Consider the following 24,584-nt stretch of genomic DNA (forward strand, 5'->3'; position numbering starts at 1 on the left):
ACATAACAACAACAACAACTAGAAAAATAGTCACTGGACCCATAGAAAGCATCATGATGGATGGAGAAGAGATCAAAGCTGTCAACAGCTTTAGCTTGCTTGGTCAGGAAATAAGGAGATGCATTGCTTGGAAAATCTGCAGGTAGGGACCTTACCAAATTATTGAGGCGTTATGATGTCGGTTTGAGAACCAAGACGTGTCTGATTCAGGCATACCGATCACTTGTTATTCATCTAAGAGCTGGACAGGGAATAAGGATGACAGAAAGAGAACTGATGCATTTAAGCTCTGGTGTTGGAGAAAAGCACCGAACATCCCATAGACAGCCAAGAGAGCAAACAGATATATCTTGGAGAGGGTGTAGCTAAAGTGCTGTATGGAGGCAAGAATGATGAGGCTTTGTCTCACATACTTTGGGCATGTGCTGGAAAGGATGAAGGGTTGGTGAAGGAGAGGAAGACTCTCAACCAGGTGGATTGATGTGGTGACTGCCTACTGCAGTGTTGTGTATCAGCAAGTGTGAGGTTGGAACAAGGTTCAGATCTTTTGTTCATAAGAGTCACTATGAGTTGTACTTGACTTCATGGCACTTAACAACAATAACAGCTAGAAAAGTTTAATGTATATTCTGAAGCTTCGTCAGACTTACTTTGGACATATTGCAGGGAGGGACCTGTTTTAGAGAGGGACATCATGTTTGGGAGAGTGGAGGGACAGCACAGGAGAGGAAGACTCTCTATGAGATGCATTGATTCAGTGATTGGGGTAGTGGGAATAGGTATGCCAGAGACAGTGAGGTTGGTACAGGGTAGAGCAGGGTTTAAGGCCCTTGCACATAGGGTCACTATGAGTTGCAAGCAACGCGACAGCACATAACAACAATTTGTTTTTTATTTCTTTTTAATGATATTAATATAACTTGTCCTGACTGAAATAAAAATTGAAAGGCAGAGACTAGTAGGGCATTGTCTAAAAGATTAAACTGCAAGGATACTGATAGTAGAGTTTGAGAAAATGATCTAAAGCTTGCCTTAAATAACTTGGAAGGGATATAACGTGCTTAATGTGTTTATATAGACCCAGGAGAGTACATTGTAAAGTAAAATTATATTTTGCTGCTGTTACCTTCATTTAATAAGAGATAATCTTTCAAAATAATTGACTGACTTGCCCACAGAAATGAGAAAATCTAGAAATGTGTGCACTTAGCAGCAATTGGGAGAAGCAGTTGCTCCACTAGAGATGAAACATAGAAGGATTTTGAACAAAGAAATACAGCAAATCTCAAAAGCACATCTACAGAAAAGTTGTGGTTTCAGCCACTGGAAATGGTGGTGGTTATGTGACCAGGATTTGACCACCCCTCGTAGTGACAACTACGCGTAGTGACCCTTTGAACACCCAGTGTGAACCTTGCCCTATCACGTGCATCATGGTTTCTGTCATTGTCACAGTGTCAATCCACTCTGACCCTTCACGTTTCCCAATAAGATGTCTTTTTCCAAGGACATGCCCTCCTCAAATGCCCAAAGTATGTGAACCTCTGAGGACAATCCTGATTTGTTTTCCTCCAGGACAGACTTGGCAGTCCATGAGATTCAGTGATTTTTGCTAGCATCACAATTCAAAGGCATCAATTTTTTGATCATTCTTGTTCATTGTCCAGCTTGCAGATGAGTAGGAAGCATTTGAAAATACAATAGATTGGATCAGGCATGCCTTGGACTTTAACTGGATAGTCTTGTTCATTATCACTAGAGGTAGATCTGGTTAAAATTAACCATAAACCTTAGTTTTCCCCGGGATTATTACAGCTAAAGAAATGATAAGTATGGGGAAGAGTCTACATGGGTATAAACACTTGAGACTTAATGATCTTATCCTCTTCCTCTCTACCTGCCTTCTCACCTTTTACAAGCTACCAAAGCTCAGCTGTGGGGGAAGTTAGCAGTTAAGGAAAAGCCTCCCAAAGAGTAGAGGCAGTAGGTATAGGATATTGACCTGAGGGATCTTCCTCTCAGGGAGCAGTCAGAGCATTCCCTAGCCATGCAGCAAAGGGCCCTTGAATTGGGGGTTGGTTCACAGATGGCCCTGATTTAGTCACAGACTTCTTATTCTACCTTTTTCCCCACATGTGAGGAGTTTTTGTTTTTAAAGTAGTTGTATCTACTTTGTTTTGCTGTTTTCCAACAAATATTGTATATTAATGGGTGTATATAACTTTTTAGTAAACAAGTCTTACTAAAGTGCTTTTTCTTTCAAATAGGGATCACCTGTACCAACTCTCATAGATATAGTCTCTGAGCTTACTGCTGTAACTAGATGTGATTATTTTGGGTTCAACACAAAGGGGAGAAATGTGAGATGTATTCTGTACATGGGAGAAAAGAGTAAATTGAATATTTGACTGTTAGAGGAACTTACAAGTCATTAGGATTCATTAGAAGTCATTTGATAGTCTTCTTCCAAATACATGGTGAGATTATACTTTTATATCATTTTTCAAGTTAAGGCATGACACGTAACTTAGTATGACCAATAAAAAAGTTTAAGAACAGAATGTGATTTACCATATTTTACCTTCGTTGGCAAAGCCATCTTGTAAACATTTGCAAAATGGAGCTTCGGGACTCCTAATGGAATGATATCTTTACTGCCAACCCAAATTGGATATGTAAAATTTGGAAGAACACTTTAGTTATGGCAAATCATTGAAATTTTGGCATTATTTGTTATTGTAGCACAGCCTCAAAGTCTCAGTTGTGTTTAAATTATAATTTTAGTCCTCATTGTTTTAAATTATAAATTTAGTAAATATTTAGGACACTAAAATGGACATAAAAGAAATACACATATTGTAAAGGTTCCAAAGTGTCTCTTTTGGTTTGTTTTCCATTGTAACCAGCTCATTCATTGGCTAAGTATCCCCTTAGGTTGATCATATGCAAAGAGATTGGGCAAAAGACAGGAACTATAGAAGGGGGAGAGCGATACAAAATACAATTTACTAACTCAATGAAAGCATTTTTTTGTTATCAATGGAGTAAAATTACGATTGCTGGCAAATTGCAGAAAGTGTTAGAAATATTTCGGGGGGGGGGGGATGTATTTTTTCTAAAAGAAGATTCCCTGGGAATCTTTCTGTTTGAAGGGAGTTGTCTTTTTTTTTTTTTCCTTTTTTTCTCTCCTCTTTCAAATAAGAGAAGAAAAACACAAGCCATTATTTTGTATAGTTGAAGTGATGTAACATTAATTTTATTTCACTACCAGAGGAGATCCATTTCCTTAAATGGAATCTTAAGTTGGAGCACTCCATTGCACAAAAATTACCAAAATAGGATTGCTGTAATGTATGAGGGCTTCTTTCTCATTTTCTCATTGCCACCAAGTTGATTGCAACTCAAAGCAGACCTTCCATTGTGTTTCGAAGGCTGTAGATATTATGAGATATTGTATCTCATATGTATATGTATTCTATACGTATGTAATATATATGTAGATATATTTTTCCCAAGGAGAAGCCTAGCAGGGCAACACTGTGGGCTACAACACTAGTATCTCATGCTTCTCTTTGCTGACACCTGTGTGGTCCTTTGAGATGATTTTCTGAAAGAAAAGCAGTTCCTTTTAGGTCAGACATGCCTTAATACGTCAAACTTGATATAACAAATCTGGTATTTGAAAGTCCCCTATGCTAGAAGACAAGAGTAGCCACTGTATCATTTATATTTGAGATTTCTTAGGATTATCCACATGTTTGTTTCTTAGGGCTTATTTATCCAATCTAGGAACTATTTTAGGAATCCTAGCTTGTTTTACAACTTTAAAATTGGCTTGAAGGTGTGCATTAGAAAGACTTGATACATGTGTGAGGTAGGGTGTAAAACCATATGGAAATAGAGGTATCATTGTCTGACCTTTTGATAAGGGCCAAAATCCGCTCTAGCAGCATCAGTCCAAAGCCAATTCCTGTGAGCTACTCATGTTCTTAATGATCAAACCTTCTTTACTAATTCTGACACAGTGACTCTTAACAGTGGATTTGAAGATATCACACATCAAAGATTGTGAGGCTGGTGCAGGATAGGACAAGATTTGTACATATTCTTCATTGGGGTGTTATAAGTCTTGGCCAACTGAGTGGCCACTCTCTGCTTCTCTACTAAGTCTGATAATTCATTGCAGTGACCACACAGAATTCAAAGACATTACTTACTCACAGTTGTGAGATTTATTAGGGAATTAATAGGTCATATTTTGGCATCAGGAACAGTTCTGGATATAGTTCCTCAATCAGTACCTCATTCATGCCCCAAGGCTGACTTCTCTGGCCCTTGTCCCTTGACTTTGGTGTCTGCTGGGCTCAGGCAGGTGTTCTCAAGGTCTTCCAGTTTTGCTGGTTGTTCTCCTTTCTCCCCACTTTTCAAAGTTCAGTAGGACAATAAAAAGCGTTGTTTGGCTTAGGTATGGAGTGAATGGAACTCTTAAATTGCAGATGATAAGGTAGAATGGTGCCATCACCGTGGAAGGCTGTTTGGAGCTTCTTTGAAGGGATGTAGAAATACCATTTGATCTAGTGATTTGGAACTGACTCATAGCAGACCCTCTGGCAGGTTTTTGGAGGCAGTTAATTGCACTGGAGGAGACAGACTGCCCTTCTTTCTCCTGCTGACCAGCTGTTGGATTTGAATCACATTTCTTCAGCATTGCAGTACAGCTTTTTTTTTTTTTATTAAATTTTATTAGTTTTAATGAACATTTACGGAGATTTGGGGTTTTCATTCATTCATTCATTGTTGCACTGTTTTCTCCACCCTCCTCCCCAGTTTGTTCTTCTCCCCCCCTCCCGAATGTCTGTTTTAATTGTCCAATTGCCACAGTGCTTGTCAAAGCCAGTTCTGATTAATCTCCTTTGTCAGTGTGTCCCTTGCCATTCCCTATCACTCCTCCCTGAGAGAGACTTCACCCTGATTCATAAGGAAAAGGGGACAGCATATTCTCTTAGCTACTTCCTGCTGAAAAGGGACGCTGTGGGTTTCAGGGTGAAGGTCTTCTCTCACTACTCTAAAGGGCCCCTTTGGCAGTAGAAAACACATAGACTATTATGGAGATTGATTTTGGAATTTAGATGCACTGTTATCAATTGTGCTTAGCCGTACATGTTCATATCCTTGAAGATGTATCATGGAAGTGTTGCAGCCAGTAATGTTAATGCTCACCCACAGCTCTTCTGGGAGGATCTAAATCGTTGAAGCGTGCAGTACAGCTTCTTAAAACTATGTCATTAGCGCTCTTGATACTTGGTATATATCCTAAAGAAATGAGCTGTGACGGGAACTGATACATGCACCACACTTGTTTATTGCACTTTTACATAGCAGAGATATGGAAACTCAAGCATCTTTCAGAAGAGAATAGTTTGAGAAACTATGGTACATTCACAGTGGTATATTATATAACACTAAAGAACAAAAATTTTCAAAACCTGCATAAGCATAGATGAGTCTAAATGAAATGCCAGGTGACATGTTAGTCACAAAAGGTAAGTCCTGTATTTATATAAGACCACTGTTAGAAGCAAGCTTTGCTGTTTGGAGTGCCCTTAAAATCACTCCATTCTACTCTGCAAGCCGGGGCTCAGAGTCACTAAATTCTAGCTCTGTGGTTTGGAAAATCAGTTGCCAGATCGCACCCACCATTAAGCTTCTCGTTTCAAAGACTCCCATTTTCTCGGTCATTGTGCTGGGAACCTGCATCTTCGGCTACCATCTCTCCAGTGCCAAAACTCTGCTAGTTTAGGGAAGTTACCGGTGCAGGGATCCTGGGTCCAGAGGACTTACTGTACTGTACTTCCAGATCTTCTGTCTTGATGGTAGGAAAGCCCCATGTTAGGGTTCCACACTCCTTTATTGCATGTTCCTACTCCACAAAATTCTAGACACATTCTTTACGTTATTAATATTATAATAATAATTAATATTAATAAGAATAATAAGCTCATTCTTTCAGTGGGTCACAGACACCACACATCTGTTTAATCCTCCTTTGTCATGTGGTAGGAGTTAATTCAACTGTACTTGTATGGGGATAGAGAGGTTTGATTTCACAGGAAATGGAATGAAGAAAGAAAAATTTAAAGGAGATACACAAAAAATAAGACTTGGACTTGTAGTGTAGTGTTCAAGAGTTTATATAATCCTCTGTTAGATTATATTGAGTTTCCTGCAGAAGAAAGTAGTTAAAAGTATATACTTCTTACTGGAGAGAGTATTAATAAAAATACAGTCATCTGATAAACTTGTCCTAAATCATTGAATATTTTGAATTTCAAAAGAGTCTGATATAGCTTTAACATGAAAAGTAGGCAGTCCCCAATTTACAACTGGATTCTGTTCTAACAACTCAGTTACAAGTCAAGCACCTGCCCCTTTTCATTATTACTGCCTTTTATTATCATCACTATCTTTAGAAATCTGATCTTTGAATATCTGAGAATGATAACATCAGCATATTTCCTGCAGTAACATTGTATATTGTTGTTTGGTGCTGTGGAGTGAAATGTGATTCATAGTGACCCTCTGAACAAGATCTGAATGCTCTCCTAGTCTGTGCCATCTTCATACTTCTGACGTACAGGAGTCCATTGCAGTAGTCACCATGTCAGTCCACCTGGTTGAGGGTCTTCCTTTCCTTCGCCAAGCCTCTAACATCATGTCCCTCTCCAAGGAACAGCCTCTACTAGCAACATGCCCATAATATGTGAGTGTGAAGTTTCATCATTCTTGCCTTCAAGGAGTACTCTGGCCGCGCCCTCTCCAAGACATAGCTGTTTGTCCTCTTGGCCATACAAGGGCTGTCCATTGTATATAGTACATACTATTAATAAATAATGAGATACACCAAAAAGAAAAATGACAAGACCACATAGTCACAAGTGTGTTCATTGTAACTTGAATGCATGTTAAGTCTGGGCCCAGCTGTATCTGATGGTATAGTCCTAACTAAAATGTACAGGTTAGGAGGGTGTTGCACAACTTAACCAAAAGACTGAATCCTCAGAGGAAGATATACAGTCCTGAATTACAACCATGGAAACCAGCTGGAGAGTTTCTCTTGAGTTGAAATTGACCTGACAGCAGTTGGTTTGAGACTTGTACAGATGATTAAACATTGACGTTGCAAATATCCTTTTCTAAAATTAAATTTAAAAATTTATAATTACAATAGGGAGCTCTGACAGTGTAGTGGTAAGGAATTGTGCTGTGAACCCCAAGGCACACAGTTTGAGTCCACCAGCTGCTCTGGGAGATAGAGGGAGAATCTCTTCCCATTGATTTAATGCCTCTAAAAACTTGTAGGTTCAACTATAACTATGTTTCAACTTGGCAGTACTTAACGGCAACAACATAATGAAAACATGATAGAAAGGTGGCCTAGTGGTAAGCAGCAACGTTCCTTAAGGCATGGATTTTTTTTTTTTACATTTTTGTTAGTTTTAATGAACATTTACAGGGATTTTGGGTTTTCATTCCTTCATTGCTGCACCCTTCTCTCCACCCTCCTCCCCAGTTCGTTCTTCTTCCCTCGCCATCCGAATGTCTGTTTTAATTGTCCAATTGCCACAGTAAGGCATGGATTTTAACTGATGAGTTGCTCTGTAGGAGGAGGATGGGCCGTCTCCTCCTGGGCAATTTACTTTCTCCGAAAACCTGCTAGAGGGTCAGCTATGGTTCACTTCTGAATTCATGGCACACTACCACCACCACTACTAACGGAGAGACTGTATAATTAATTTATACTGCTTTAATTAATGTCTCATAGTTTCTTTTGAATTAAGAGCAATATTGTTTCACCCGGTTAAAATACTTAATCAAATGGGCTTCATGTCATCTTTTTCATTTACTCATTGATGCCCAGTCGGAACTCCAGTGAAATTTCAGAGTGTGTACATTACATGGGAAGAGATTGCTCAGGAACAGCTGGTGGATTTGAACCACCTCTCTTTGAGTTGGTAGCACAACTTCCTACCCCCCAGGCTACTATACTAGAGTTCCTATCTTTAATTACCTCTAAAATTTAGTCAGCTGTTAATAGATATTCAGTACTCTTAAAGTTTGAATGAAAGAGCTACGAATTTTTGCTGTTTATAGCAGGTCATGTTCCTGCTCTTTTCTTTGATAGCAGTTAGGACTTTGTCTTGTTACTATTAGGTGCTGTGGAGTCAGTTCTGGCTCAGAGACTACTACAACAGAATTAGGTATGTGAGATGAAGTCTCACCCTCTTTGCTTCTAAGGAATGCTCTGGCTGAACTTCTTGCAAGACAGATCTGTTTTGTTCTTGTAGTTGATTTTTTTTTACCAGCACTACAGTTAAAAAGCATCTGTTCTTTTTCAGTCTTTTTTACTGATTGAACAACCATTACATGCAGATGTAGACATTATGAATGGCTTGAGGATCAGATGCACCTTAGTCGTTAAAGTAATCCTTATCTACAACTAGAAGAAGATCAAGTAGATGAATAGGCCCTTCTAAGAATCAAATCCCTATGCACTTCCAAAAACTTCTCCAACAGGGTGAAAAGGGAAGCCACAGACTGAGAAAAAGTATTTGGTAATTCAATGTCAGATAAGGGACTTATATCTAGAATTTATAAAATACTCGAGCACCACAACAAGATAAAGGTAAACAACCCAATTGAAAAATGGGCAAAGGATATGAACTAAACTTCACCAAAGAAGACATTCAGATGGCCAACAAGCACATGAAGAAATGTTCAAAATCCCTAGCTCTAAGAGAGAGATGCAAATCAAAACAACTATGAGATATCATCTCACCCCAGTTAGAATAGCAAAATTTAATAGAACAGCAAGCAACAAATGCTGGCAAGGTTGTGGAGAAACTGGAACCCTTATTCACTGTTGGTGGATGTGTAAAATGGTGCAACCACTGTGGAAAATGGTGTGGCACTTTCACAAAAAGTTGCAAATAGAGATACCATTTGACCCACCAATTCCACTACTAGGAATATACCTCAAAGAGACCATAACTGACATCCAGGCAGATACATGCACACCCATGTTTATCAGGCTTTGTTCACAGTAGCAAGGAGTTGGAAACAACCCAAGTGCCCATCAACAAACGAATGGATAGAGAAGGGGTGGTATATTCACACAATGGAATACTATGCTGCATTGGAAAACAAGGAACTCATGCAAAATGGATGACCCTGGAGGACATTATGCTGAGTGAAATATCTCAGTCACAAAAGGACAAATACTGCATGGTGCCACTGTTGTAGAATGGGACTGACATCAGGGTTGGGGTACTGCATTGAAACAGATGAGGGAGAGAACAATTTAAAAATGATATACGATAGGTTATTATGGTTATCCCAAGAATCCAGAATTAAGGTTGCATAGTGGAGTGTACTTGGGGCGGTGGAGGGTGTGTGTGGGGGGAGTGTATACAAAAGGACAATGATCATCTTTCTCCCATGGATTAGCTAGTGAATTTGAACTGTGGGCCTTTGGGTCAGCAGCACTACTCCTTACCACTAAGCCACCAGAGAGCCTCCATGTGCTTTTCAATAGCAGATATTTTAGAAGCAGATCTTCAGGCTTTTCTTTCAGGGAATCTCTTGTGTGAACTCTGATGTCTCACCTTCCTTTTAGCTAATACCTAAACTCACGAACACAATCCCGCAGTAATACCTTATATTAAATGTATATTCTTTGGGTTTTTTTTTTTTTATGAAACACTTCTTGCTGATCTCTGTATCGTTCCAATTTTAGTATATGTGCTGCCAAAGCGAGCGCAAATGTATATTCTTTTAATTGGTTGTATAATCCTCTGAATGTACCTATGGAATAGAAGGTTTTTTATATGAAGTTCCTGTAATAAGTCCTCCATAGGCATGAGAAGCAAAAGGAGAGATATTTCCAGATATTTAAAGTTAATTTGACTTGACCAAACAATATTTAAAATCACATATTTTTAAATGTAAGGGATACTGAACCTATACCTATAAGTATATAGCCATGCCCACTTCTTTATCTAATACTCATCCATTAAACTGTGTAGTCTCAGTCACACTACTTAATCTTCTGTATTCTTATCTAGAAAATAATAGTAATCTTGGGATAGTTGGGAGTATGACGTAAGTTAGTATGTGTTGTTTACAATAGTGCCTAGGAAGAAGTAAATTTTATGTGTAAATTGTCTTTTGATAAACTATTACTTCCTGAACAGAAATTTAATATTTCAGATTGAAATTGAAGATGAACTTGAAATTAATGTTTTATTATTGTATGCATTAATTGCAGTTCTGTATTTTCCTCTTGTATTTGCAGTGTGACTGTAAAATGAGGTCTTAAGCATGTTAGGAAATAGGTGATTTAGTTGTTTATATGTGTATAGTCAATAATGAGAATAATAACTCTTAAGTGACTGGGATAATTGGGATGGGAGTGTCAGAGACAGTGCGATTGGCACAGGACAGAGCAGAGTTTAGGGCTGTTGTACATAGGGTCGCTATGAGTCACAGGCGACTTGACGGCACATAACAACAGCAACAACAACAGTGTATACTCTTGAATTTGTAGAAAAGATAGACAATTGCTACTAAAAAATACTTTTACAAAACAGATAAAATTAAAGATTAATTTTAAATGGCAAAGGAAGAGAAGAGATACAGAATAGTAGCAGTCTACATCTAAGGAGACAGACTTTCAGAGGAAAGATTGCTTGATATTAAGGCAAGATAATGTGTGTTTAAGTGAAATTAGTTTTAAAAAAATCATTGTGATGTGCCAACCAACCCGTTGCTGATCTTCTCCAGTGGCTTTTCAGAGTCAGTAAATGGCATGGGAGGAGATTACCCATCCTTCTGCAGAGGAGCCGGCGAATTCAGACTGCTTGCATTTGGGAGTGCAGTGCAGCTTTTTACCACTAGGCCACCAGAGCTCCCTAGTTTGGGGTTTGGGTTTTTTTTTTTCCTGTGTGTTTTTTTTTTAAATCACCACTGAGGCTGTATTTCTAGGAACTCATGCCTTAAATTTATAATTGCTCTTTAATTGGAAAATGGGCTTGCATGGCTCTGAATTTACTATTATTCTGAATCAAAATCAAAATAATTATGAATGAAATGCTAATTTGAATGGAGATTTTTAAAATAGGATTATATAATCCGTTTAAGTGAATAGTTTTCTACAACTTTAAAAAATATAATTTTACTTTTTGCTCAGCATGTACACAGCAGAATATTATTTAATATCGATTATATATGTCATTAATTATATTCTTAAGAGTTATATGACCATTCACTTTGTCCTTTTAAAAAAATCTTCCACTTTTAATACAATTTACTTCCTACTAAGGTTCTTTTCTTTTGATTATTTTGTCAATTTGATCCCATATAGATGTTCTTATGGAGCTTTGATGGCTTAGTTACGGTAAGGAGTTGTGCTGGGAACTCATAGACAGGTAGTTAGAATCCACCAGCAGCCCTGCCAGGGCATGTCCTCCCATGCGATTGCCTCTGAAAACCTGCCCAAGGGTCAACTGGTATGTACCATGAGTTAGTTCTGGCTAATGGCACATAACAACACTATCTTTTTCAGCACTGTTGTCAATCTAATCCTGTGTAGGTGAATTTTAGAAGGTTATAATGTTTAAGAAAGACATTTCCCACTCGTTCTTGAAGTGAATTTTGTGGCAGGTGAAACTGATTTAAGAGAAAATACAAATAAAATTTTAGAATCAAATGAAATAATTTCATCAGTGGTTAAAAAAAATTGGAGGCAGGAAATATGAAAGACCTTGGTAAGAATAACAAAATTCTAATGATTTACTATTGATAAAGGAGAATGTCTCATTTTACTGATGGTGCTGTAATTTATATTTATTTGTTGTTATTTAAATAAATATGCATGTTCCATTCTTGATAAACATGTTAACATCTAAATATTCTATTAACGCTATTGATTAATAATTAGCAATTAGTTTCAGGCAGAAGGCATTTAGCATTTTCTTCTGGTAGTATTTTTTAAATACCGTGAGCCTAGCTAATATTGGTTATACAGAATGGCCCTGAAGTCTTCATTAATTCATGTTGGTGGTATTTTTATTATATTTCTAGTCCCCAATTTATAGCATATTTAACTTATGACAGACTGTGCTTAGGTCATCTTTTTTTAAAAAAAAAAAACAAAACCAAAACACCCCACATTTAATTAGTAATATACTGCATGCAGTATTGCATTGTCTTAATTTGCTAATCTTTTATTCTTTAAATTTTCTTGATGATGTTCAGTTTTATAATTTATAGCTCCAAACATTGTCATACTATGAAAAAAAATGAGATGTTTGACTCTTATCAGAACTGAACCCCATCATAAGTTGAGGACTGCCTGTTCTCATCCCCACTTTTTGCTTGCTTTTAGCATTTTATTATTCATTTGTATTTGGACTAAATGGATTTAACTACATAACCTTCAAAATGGACAATTAGGTTTAATATTCTTGGAAAGGGTTGAATAGAAAAAATATTGCAAAAACAACAGGAAAAAGGCCAGTCCTCTCCCATATGCTGTTGATAACATGCAGTCTCAACCTAAAGAGGATCTCTGGTGGAGTAGTCTGGAGGGTATTGGTTAGGCCGAGCATCTTCCACAGTCGTCTTAAGTTTACTTGCTGAAGAGTAAGCAGGCAGTATTTAATCTCTTTTCTTTCAACTCTTGTTTGAAAGTGCAGAAACATTTTTCTTTTCTGAATGCTGATTAAAAGCTTGTTTTGTGATAATCTTGGGAAAAGTAACTATTCAAGCCAGGTGAAGAGGAAATTTAATACATTTTTGAGGTATGATGTTGCTATGTGCGGTCATGTTGGGCCCGAGTCATAGCTGACCCTGCCTCTAGTGGATTTGCAGAGGCTATAAATCACATGAAAAAAGATTGACTGTTCTCTAGTGGAGCAGCTAGGGGGTTCAAACCTCGTATCTTTGAATTTTTAGTACAATTCCTTAACACTAGGCCACCAGAGCTTCCTTTTGAGATATTGTTGTTCTTAGGTTCTGTCAAGTACAGCTCATAGGCAGGCACCCTTTGAACAACAGACTTGAATTCTGCCCCTGTCCTGTTCCATCCTCATCCTCTCTGACACACTCGATCCCTTAACTGCAGTCACTGTGTCTACTGTGCATCCATCTCATTGAGGGTTTTCCTCTCTTTAGTCCCCTTCCAAGTAATAGCTTTTAACAACATGTCCTAAGTATGAGAGATGAAGTATTGCCATTTTTACTTCCAAGGAGCACTCTAGTTGCAATTTTTCCAAGACATACCTGCTTATTCTTTTGATAGTCCATGGAATATTCACTACTCTTCTCCAACACTGTATGGTTCAAAGACATCAGTTTTTCTCCTGTCATCAGTATTCATTGCCCAGCTCTCAAATGCAAAGCAAGTGATTGAAGAGATCATGATTTGAATCAGGTGCACTTTAGTCTTCAGACTGACATCATTGTTCTTCCTGGCAGCACACTTGCTGAGTGCAACAGCAGGCATAAATTCCCTGGCACCAGGTCTATTAGTTTGTAAAAACCAAAAGAAAACCCATCTCATTGCCATTGAAGTGGAATAGCTGACCCCCAGGGAGTGTTTTGGAAATTGCCAGTTGCTTGGGAAGAGTTACCCATCTTTGTTCTTCAGAGTTGCAGGTAGATTCAGACTGGCTGAGAGTGCCCCCTTGGCTTTGCAGTGCAGCTCCCTCAGGACTGTACCACTAGAATTCCTCTATTTATTAGTAAAGTTGTTTAATATTATACAAATTGTCTTAAGGATTTCTGTCTTAATAGGTTAACCTTTGAATTTCTAGTACCAAAAGTCACATTTAAATAAGGTTATTTTTTTAAGTGCTACTTGTTTTAGTTTACTAGAGCTACTGTAATGAAATACAACGGTGGGTGGCTGTAAAGAACAGAAATTTATTTCTTTAATACTGGTGGCTACAAGTTCAAAGCATAACCTCAGCCATATTGTTTTTCTGAAAGCTTTGAGAGAAATGCTTTGTGCCAGGCAGGTTTCTAGCTTCTGATTGCTGGTAGGTGTGTTTGGTGTAAATTTGCTGCTTTACACTCATTCACTGCTGCTAATACATGCCAGACGTCTCTGTGTTTTCCTGTTTTTCCTCTTAAGCTTGTTCTTCCCTTTCATGAGATACCATTGAGAAGCAATTAAGACTAGAATTCACCCTACTCTGTATGATTTTAAGCATCAAAGACTGTTTCCCAAAATATGGTCACATTCACCAGTACAGCACTTGGTAGATTTGAAATGCTTCAACATATCTCTTTTTGGGAACACAATTCACTACACAGTGTTTTGAGTCCCTAGGTACTAGTTCCAAATTTATGTAGCCAGCCCCCTTAAAAGCCCGTTATATTAAAAATATTTTTGGTTGTACCGTGTTAAAGATGTGCTAGTTGATAGAAATATTTATTTAATATTTTTCATGTACAGGAAAGGGCAGTGTGTATTATAATAAACTGTTAGATGCAGACCACATCTAACTGTCCCCAGTTTACATACAAATTAGAAGTAAAGACATATTTAAGATCAGAGCTGACTATAACCCAATGACTGCCTAAACGGTTTTTAGTTCTGACAAGTTGGAACAGACTCATAGTTGACCCTCCAGTGGGTTACCAGAGACTGTAACTAGCATGGGAGGAGATTGCACCTTTTTCTCCCTTGGAGAAGTTAGTAGATTTGAACTGCCTGTCTTTGGCTTGGCAGCACAACTCTTTACTTATTAGACCACCACAGTTCACTTCCTGTGCCGATGTGTTTTGTACAGTTGCTATTATTGAATGGCTTAGTTTATATAATTTCAGCTACAGTTATACTTTAAATCTATTAAAATTATTGCGGTCCAGTTGGAAGAGTCTCTAGTAGGTTTTTGGAGGGTTTAAATTACAGGAGAAAATTGCTTGTCTTTCTCAGAGCTGCTGGTCAGTTCAAATCAACTCTCAACAGACTATGCCGCCAGAGCTTCCTAAAAAACTCTAGGGGCTCTAAAAATTCATTACTGTCAGTTTAGAATCAATTCACTTCATCTTCCAGCAAGCCTTTGGAGACTGTTAATCACAATTATGGGAGATTGCTCATCTCTCTCTCTCCCAGGGCCAATTGTGGATTTGAACCTATAGAGAGGTATCACCTTTGGTTAGCATGCACTTCTCTATGGACTATACCCCCAAAGCACCCCTCTATATTGGGCTAGCCTAGAGATTTTAATGCCACTTTATAATACTTGCTTCTTCTATAGCAAGATTCTTGGCCAGAGTCATCTGTAACTTTCTATCCCTTAAGTCTTGCTTTCAAATTCCAAAATTCTGGTGGCCTCTTGGATAAGGAAGTGGCACTGCCAGTTCAAAGGCAGGAGGTTAAAATTTACCAACTACTTTCAGAAGAAGGATGGACACTCTTCTTCTGTACTATTTACCGCCTTTGAAACCCTGCTGAGGGTCACATGTGAGTTGGTCTGATTTGACAGCACATAACAATTCCAAAACTGGACAGAGTTTTGCAGTCCCTCCTCTTCTGGAACAGTGCTTGTCAAGTTCATAAACCAAACTGTTCTTGCGTAGTAGTTTCCAGCTCCTTGTGTTGCTGTGGAATATGGTACAACTAGTTCATGGTTTCCAAAGCTGTCATCGTTTCAGGAACAGACTGTCACATCTTTATGCTGCAGAGCAGCTGAGGGGGTGGTTAGTTTGAACCATTAACCCTTATGTTAGCAGCAGAGCACTTAACCGCTATCTTGAAAATCTTCCTGTTTTTAAATCCAAGAATTTTTTCCTCTGTCTTGATCTTATTTAAAGAGTCACTGGGTGATGTGGATGATTAACGCTTGACCTTTTTTGCTCAAAATGGAAGTTCAAGATCATCCATTTTCCTTAAGATTTTTAATTTGTATAAATGCAGATTTGCAAGAATTCCAGTCTTACGGTAGTTATAGTGAATGTTCTAAAGGATTTACTGTTTTGTGTTTGGGTGTTTGGTTTCATTTTAAACTCCACTATTTTGAAATAAAAAACAAAACAAAAACCCTAAAACTCAGTTGATCTATTCTCTTAGTTTCACTTAGAAAATGGTGATTCCCTCCTGGAGGCAGTGGTTGAGTGCTTGGCCGCTAATTAGAAGGTCAGTGGTTTGAACTCGTCAGCTGTTCTGTAGAAAAAGAGATGTGTGGTCTCCTGTAAAGATTTTACAGCTTAGAAACACTATGGAGCAGTTTTACTCTCTCCTTAGGGTCTTTCTGAGTTGAAATCACCTTGACAGCAATGAGTATTGTTTGCCCATTGATAAAAATAAATGTTTGTCTTTGCTGAGAAAATGACCTAACTTCTGCCATGTCCATTTTTCACCATTGCATGCTTATTTTGTTTTTCTTTATGATTTTTTACTCTTGTAATAAAAATAGAAGCTCCCTCATACATACGTACCTCCTTCACTGTACATACGTACAGTGACATTTTTAGTCACCAAGATATTCTAGTAATGGTTGACTGATAAAGCCTGTGTGAATAATTATTTTACATGAACACTGCTTTTTTCCTTGCCTTCGTATATGATGCACCATCCCAAGACAAAAAATCCAACCAACCACCAAGCCAATAGGCATTGAGTTGATTCCAACTCATACTAACCCTGTAGAACTGAATGCAACCATCTGTAGGGTTTCCGAGTCTCCAGATCTTCGAGTAAGCAGAAGTCTTTTCTCTCTTAGAGGGGTTGGTGAATTTCAGTCATTACTCTTTTGATGAACAGCCAAGTTCTTTTACAACTGTACCACCAAAGCTACCTATAGTCCCTAAAGTTAAGCACAACTGATTGAAGTTATGAAACTAAAAGTTAAGACTTCATCTATTAATTCATCATTGCATTTATTGATGAACAACACTACCTGAATTTTCACCACACTCTTTTCAGTTTATAATATAGCTTGTTTCCAGAAGTACTGTTCTTACTAAATTTATTTAAAAATTATTTGTCAAGTTGTCTTTTTTTTTTTTTTTTTTTTTTTGGCTTAACCCATGACATTTAGAATAAAATTGTTTACTTTGAAAGGAATAAGCCTCAATGAGGAGCGATAATTCTGTGCTCCATAAACAAATCTCTTTTTGACTCTTACTCACATTACCTGAGAGAAGTTCAAATCTCATGCTGTCCATTTGGGCCAGTGGGCTGCTTCTCATCTCTGTGTTTTTTTCTTTAGATATTAGGATCAAGGAAGAGGAACCTGATCCTGAAGAGTGGCAGCTCAGTGGTGATTCTACATTGAATACCAATGATTTAACACACTTAAGAGTACAGGTGGTAGATGAAGAAGGGGACCAACAACATCAAGAAGGAAAAAGACTTCGAAGGGTAGCTTGCACCTGTCCCAACTGTAAAGAAGGTGGTGGGAGGTATGCACATATGAAACATTTCATTTTTTAAAAACTGTTAATATCACCTTAATTTTAAAATACTGCATGCTGTGCAGCATAATATGGGAAATTCATTACATGATCATTTGGATGTGTGTGTGTGAGTGTGGCAGAAAAGATTAGAGAAAATACGTGATATTTTCAGATGTAAATGCCTTTTTAAAAATTTAGAATTACTTAGTTTGCATTTTAAAAACCAGTTATTAACAAGTTCATAGTAGAGTTAAAGAAGCAATAGGAGTTAACCTAAACATACCTCATTGCCTTCGAGTTGGAACCAACTCGTTGCTGACCCTCCAGCAGGTTTTCTGGGACTGTAAAATTCGTGGGAGGAGATTTGACCTGTCTACCTTTGAGTTGGCAGTGCTGCTCCCTATGGACTATGCCACCAGAGCTCCTTCATAGATTTTTTTTAAGGACAGACTAACCACAGAAATGAACTGAAAATAGATTAGTAATTAGCTTAACAAAGAAGAGATTGACTCTCAGATCATATATTATCTAAAAATCCTACATTATGTTGATTATGAGAAACACTATTATTGATCATATGAAAACGCATGATAAATCAGTAAAAGTGGTTTACAAGATAATACTGACATTCTCTGTATAAGCAATGCTAGATCTCAAGCAGTATGTGATTAAAGTAAAATGATCAGATGGGTAGATTGGGATATATTTTTGTTAATGATATGAAGATACCACAAATAATAAGTCTCGATGCCTGTTTGTGTTAACTTCAAGACACAGAAAAAAGTTTCTATAATTGAGCTTCCTTAGAAAACTAAAGCCATACTAACTCAATACTCTGTTAAAGTGAGAATTAGTAAGGACATACTGTTATAACTCAGTTAACTTTGTCTTGTTAACGGAAAACATCTGTAAGTCTGTTTGCATTAATAAAATAGAAAGTAACAGTGAAAAGATTGACTCATTCTAGCATTGACAGAGTGGTGTTTTTTAGAGACTGTAATTTATGTAAGTGAAATGTAGAGAGATTAACTTTAAAAAATCATACATAACTGGAATTTGCACCCAATTTCTTACTCCAAACTGGTAACCACTAAACTGTACTGCCTCCTAAATGAATCTGCTTTTGCATCTTATTCTTAAATAATTCATTTGTATTTATTGGTAATTGATACCGTTAAAATTCTTTAGAATGTTTTGGTCAATGTAAATAGTTTGAAGTTCTGTTTAGGCCATATTATTGAATAAAGTTCAGGAATCATTTCATAGGACCTTTCAAGATACATATTTAGGAATAGCAAATCTAATTGAAGGTTAAGGCCCAGTTTGCAGTTAATTTACTAAATATTATTTTCAGTGATTGTAAAACTTATATATTTGCACCAATTCAGAAATACAGAAAAATAGTTAGAAAAATGACCACTAAATTTATACTCCACTATAAACTTCTGTAGATATTCTTCTAGACTTTATATATATTTAAAGTACAGTCATCTTCTTTTTCACCATTTCCATGTCTTTTTGTTGTTTTGAAAGTTTGGGAACCATGTTTTCAAGTATATATAATCTGCATCAATATTTTATGCTTGGTATTTGATTATATGGCTATATGAGGACATTTAAATGTTTAGTTGTCATAATTTTTACACATTTAACTGATTATTGCACTAATTCAAGTTGACAGAACTGGAGTTGTTGGATCAAAGTTGATTGCTAGGAAGGCTGTATCAATTACTACTAATGGTGTGTGGGAATCCCTGCTTTCTAACTTCCTTGTCGGTAATGGGTGTTATCTTTGCTTTGTTTTTCCTGTAACCTTTTGAAGTCTGACATAGAAAATATAATATCTCTGTATTGTCTTGTTAAGAAGTTTAACATTTTTGTCTGTCATTTAAGATTTTTTTTTATAACTTGTCCTTTGTGAACCTGTCAGTTTATGTTAACTGTCATACATACAATGTTTTCCCCAGTTTTAACTTTTTTTAACTTTGTTGTTGGTTTGCAAAATGTTCCATTAACAAAGGCGGCTTGTATCATTTAAAATTGAAGGGTTTCTATCTCAGAGATTATAAAAATATTTACTAATTTTTTTTTCTAGGACTTTTGTGAGTTCTCTTTTTGATAACTTCATACATTGAAGTTTTCTAAAAAGACAGACAACTGTAGTGTGTCTTAGAGAACAGTTGAATAAAATTCATCTTATATATACATAAGAACAGTTGTGTCACAATTGTTGCATTTAATTAGTAAAATAACATGGAGTAAGTTTAAAATATTTCAAAGTGGTTTTACCAAAAGTAAAATGAGAAATAATGAATTTAGATATTGGCCTTCTTTCTTAGCCATTTTCTTAAAAAATGGAAGAATCTCTAAAGACTTAATATTCACTCATTTTACAGATGCCTCCACTTGCTTAGCTGATAGGTAAAACATAAGCAGATTTTCTTTAATTCTGTTAATACTAATTTGGTTCTTTAGTTAATTTGTACTAAGTAGATCCAGTGTTTCAGAGAGTTTGAATCTAGTGGAGGGGAGAAATATTATTATAATAACATAAAATATATTCTAAAGCATTAACATTGTCTTCAGTTTTGTCTGGCTTTAAACATATTTTTTTTTTAAATCAAGTTTGTTATATCTGTTTTCTTCTGTCAACATTTCGCCTCATTTTCCTTTCCCCCACTCATACACAGACTGAAACACATGGAGTCACTTAGTTTTCTTAAATCACTTCTACCTATATTATTCTACTTGACATTATTACGTTGTTGAAGCAAATGTACTCAGTTAATGGAAACTTGAAACCATTCGTTTTCCAGGGTACTTAGTTATTAGTGGTGTGGTTCTCTCAATCACAGGAAACCGTATAACCAAATCTTTTTCTTTCTGAAGTTTGCTGAGAAATTAATTTCAGTTCTGTCCCATCCCAGTGCCATAAATCCATGTAGTTCCTATCTTGAGTCAGATTTTCTTTTTGAATCGGGGCCAGGGCTTTCCCCTAAATAATTTTGTGACCCATTGTTCCCCCCCCCACCCCCACCCCACCCCACCCAATAGGTGGATACCTGTCTCATTTTCAAATGATACTCATTTTTTTTGTGTACTTATTAGTCATTTGAAAGCATTTTTCCCTAGCTTCTTGATTACTTGAGAATCTAGATTTGTTACTCTAAATTGATTATGGCAAACTCATTGCCACTGAGTTTGGAACTAACACATAGCTTACCCTCTAGATTTGTTACTCTAAATTGATTATGGCAAACTCATTGCCACTGAATTTGGAACTAACACATAGCTTACCCTCTAGTGGGCTTTCAGAGGCTGTAAATTACCTACCTCTCTCCCTCAGCACTGGTGAATTCAAGTCACCACAGAGATGCTGTCTTTGGGTTAGCAGTCCAGCTCCATGTGAACTGTGCCACCAGAAGCTAGATTGTGCTCGCTCCCAAGAGAGATTGTGCTAAATCTGTGAAATTGCACTTTGGAGTTTAAAAAAGCACATTTATAGACCTCAGTAGGCTTAGAAGAGGAAAAAGTCGTTAAGTACAAGAATGAATTGAATTGTGTTCTCTCTGAATTGCTATGGTGAACACGTGTAAGATGGTTTGTACACTAGTGACTACAAACATTACTCTTTCTTAGGGGTATTTAAGAATAGAATAAGTCAAAAAACCTAAATTGAAAGGAAACAGTATTGACTTTGGTTAAGGCTTTGGCCTTAAAGATGAGCCAGAAAAACCTGTTTCACTCAACCTTAGCTCTGAAGAGAAATTGGGGGTGGACTGGAGCAGAAACTAGAATTGTTAGCTTATGACATCCTTGCCCTTGAGACAACAGCATGACTCCTCCTTGTCTTTACTTATGCTATTCCTCTGCCTGGAATGCCTTCCCTCCTTTCTATCTAAATCCTACCCACCTTCTCCACGAAGCCTTCTCTAACTACTGGAGCCCACATTGATGTCTCCCTGTTCAGAACACCTATGGCATCTAACAGCCAGCACTGCACCGTTTAACACTGTTTGTCCTATGGCAATTTCACATGCTACTGAGTGTGAGTACATTACAATATAAATGTGGGGAAATATGCATTTTTCCAGTAAAATTAGAAATAGGTGTATTATGTACAAGAGGGTATGCAGGTTATGGAACATTTATAGGATACACTGAGATTGTGTGGGAGGGGCTGGGAAGTTTTAATGCATTTTAAAAATCTCAGAAACGGTGCATAGTTTGTGCCAAATGATTTGACAACCCGTATGTTTTAAAAAGCCACATGTTTTGATAATTCATTTTAATCAGAAGCCTTTCTCCCTCGTTTTTAAGCCTGAGAAATAAAATTTTGTGTAGCTCTTTAATACTATTTGAATAGTCATTCTGAAATAAAAACATTTTCTTCGTAAACTATCTCCTTTTAATCTAAGTACATATATCCCATTACCTGTTTTTAGTATCAAATGCAGAAATAAAACAAATGTTATATTTGGAGATGCTTAGAACATTATATTTTACCTAATGTCAAAGAACCTTTGCATAGTTAGAATGAAGGAAAGTTGAATTGCATACATAATTATGAGTTACATTTACAGTGCTTAAGTGTCTGAGGCCAAAACTTAAGCTATATTTTTGATTGTTTGATTATATCCAAGTCAGTGTATATTCATAAGTTGACCTTAAAGTCTGCTTAAACTGCCTTTTTACCTTTTAAATTGTGCCTAAGATCAGTTATAGGTTTAGTCTTTGGTTTATTTTTAAATTAGCTGACATATTACCATTCAAGTTCTCATGAAGCTAACATAGTTTAATTGGGCTTATGTATAGCATTTGTGATGGGTTTTGAAGGACTTGTAAAAAATTTTATTATGCATTCATTCTTTGTGAGGTGCCAATTTAATAACAGTTCATATATATATTTGCACACAAATATTACACAGTAATGTAGTATTAAACAGCAATATTACACAGCAATGCACAGCAATATTATGTTGATTCTTGAATAAAATGTATAGGTTTGGATGTTGGCGTTCATTTGAATTGATCTTAAATGGCATTGGTTCTGACCTCTTAGTCTTCTATTTTATATTTTTTTAATGTAGATTTTAAGAGTTAATGACCCTTTGAATGTTTATATATATATATAATTCTGTTGTTTGTTGGGTTGTTTTTTTTTTTTAGAGGAACTAATCTTGGGAAAAAGAAACAACACATTTGTCATATACCAGGATGTGGTAAAGTCTATGGGAAGACCTCACATCTGAGAGCTCATCTGCGTTGGCATTCTGGGGAGCGCCCTTTTGTTTGTAACTGGATGTTCTGTGGTAAAAGATTTACTCGAAGTGATGAATTACAGAGGCACAGAAGAACACATACAGGTTATTGATAATTTATTTTAAAATAAATACTGTAGAGATAAGTACACCCTTGAGATTTTCTTTTAGCCTACATTAAATAAGTTAAAATTTGAAATATTAACTAGCTTTTTTTCATCAAAACCACTTCTAAAACATTGACTCCAAAGAATGAGCTCACAGGGCTCATAAGATGATTTTGTTTTGTTTTGTTTAGATTTTAGTTAGCTTTTTGTTGGTAATGATAAATGTTTTAAGCCAGTTTATACTCTTTTTTTTTTTTTTAATTATTTTTTGTGCATGTACCGTCAAATCAGATCTGACTGGTACAGGAGGATATTGTCCCTCCTTCTCCGGCAGAGCATCTGGTGGATTCAAACCGTGTACCTTTGGGATTGCAGTACAGCTTCTTGCCACTAGGCTACCATATGCTCTATTTTTTAATATTTTTAATTAGCTGTTCCCTTTTACTGTTAACACTTTACTATTTTGTCTAAAAATTTTTTTATTTTGATAAATTTAGGCACTTTTCCTTTTATGTTTTAATACTCATGAAGTAAGCAGAAGATGTACTCTCTCATTTTATTGATGAGCAGCCTAACTTGGAGATACTTTTCTCCTGGTAGCATGTAAATGGCCACGGTATATAACAGTCTGTGTTTAATAGAGGAAAATTGAAAATACTTTGGCAGACACTTTCAAGAATATTTGTAGAGTGAGAAACTTTTTGTAACAATTAAGTGACAATGGAATTTTACATATTTCTGTTGAGTGCTAGCTGTCTTGGTAAATTAGAGAAATACTGAAACAAGTTACACTTTAGTACAATGACAGAGTTTTATAATATTAACAAAAATTCAGAATTTTAGAAAAACTCTTAAATTTTTTTTATTGTTAGCCATGATGCACCTAGAGTAGAGCTGCCAGAACACAAGAATATATAAGACATTTTGAAGGGAAAAAATTTACTAGATTTTGCTTATTATATTTCTTTCTGGCTTTTTTATCCATTAGTCTTCAGCCATCTATTTCATTAATTCTTCTGAGTAAATAGTAGACTTCCAATATAGCAAATCTCTTTTGTATTTAAAAAGAAAAGTTTATTCATGCCTTGCAGTAAATTTCATTGTCAGACTCTTAGTACTAACAAGCCTGCAAGATTAGGCTTACTCTTGGTTATCCCAGGTGAAATCATGGCAATTTAGCTATCTTTATTCTTGAATAACTGGAGTCTTACTGTATTTCAAACTTGTCTCTTCACTTTAAACTAAAAGAACTCTATGTAGTTACATGAATTTAGATTTAATTGTTGACAATTTAGTGTCACAGATAAAGAATGCTAATATCTTAATTATAGGTTAAAACATGGTACTTTATTTGATGGTTAATTAAATGTTATTAGCAGATTTTTAACTGGCATATTGAAACAAGTGTTACAGAAGATACTTAGCATAGTTGAGAGTTTTTTTTTAAATTTGAATAGTAATCATACACTTATTAAGTTAAATCATTTTGTGAAATAATAGAGGTACCATTTATTTTGAGTAAGTATCCTGTGAGAGCTTATCACTAATGTAATAACATTTTAAAACAGTCTCCCCAGCCATTGGCTTACTGTCTGTGTCAGTATATGACCGGTTGTAAGTGGTGAATTTTAAAACTGAGTACTTTCACTTTTTACCTAACAGGTGAGAAGAAATTTGTCTGCCCAGAATGTTCAAAACGTTTTATGAGAAGTGACCACCTTGCCAAACATATTAAAACACATCAAAATAAAAA

General features: G+C 36.3%; 1 protein-coding gene across 1 annotated transcript in view; it reads left to right on the forward strand.

Moving 5' to 3' along the window:
- Window positions 1-24,579, forward strand: part of SP3 (Sp3 transcription factor) — a gene marked incomplete at its 3' end in the record, with an annotated part of 63,445 nt that extends 38,866 nt beyond the window's left edge. Inside the window, exons 3-5 of the mRNA XM_006878966.1 lie at window positions 17,277-17,469; window positions 22,633-22,829; window positions 24,494-24,579. Of these exons, the coding sequence (XP_006879028.1) occupies window positions 17,277-17,469; window positions 22,633-22,829; window positions 24,494-24,579 (476 nt within the window). The remainder of the gene's footprint in view (window positions 1-17,276; window positions 17,470-22,632; window positions 22,830-24,493) is intronic.
- Between the last annotated feature and the right edge of the window lie 5 nt (window positions 24,580-24,584).

The sequence above is a fragment of the Elephantulus edwardii genome, unplaced genomic scaffold (assembly GCF_000299155.1).
Source record: "Elephantulus edwardii isolate Elephantulus edwardi_28Jun2011 unplaced genomic scaffold, EleEdw1.0 scaffold00001, whole genome shotgun sequence".
Taxonomy (NCBI): Eukaryota; Metazoa; Chordata; class Mammalia; order Macroscelidea; family Macroscelididae; genus Elephantulus; species Elephantulus edwardii.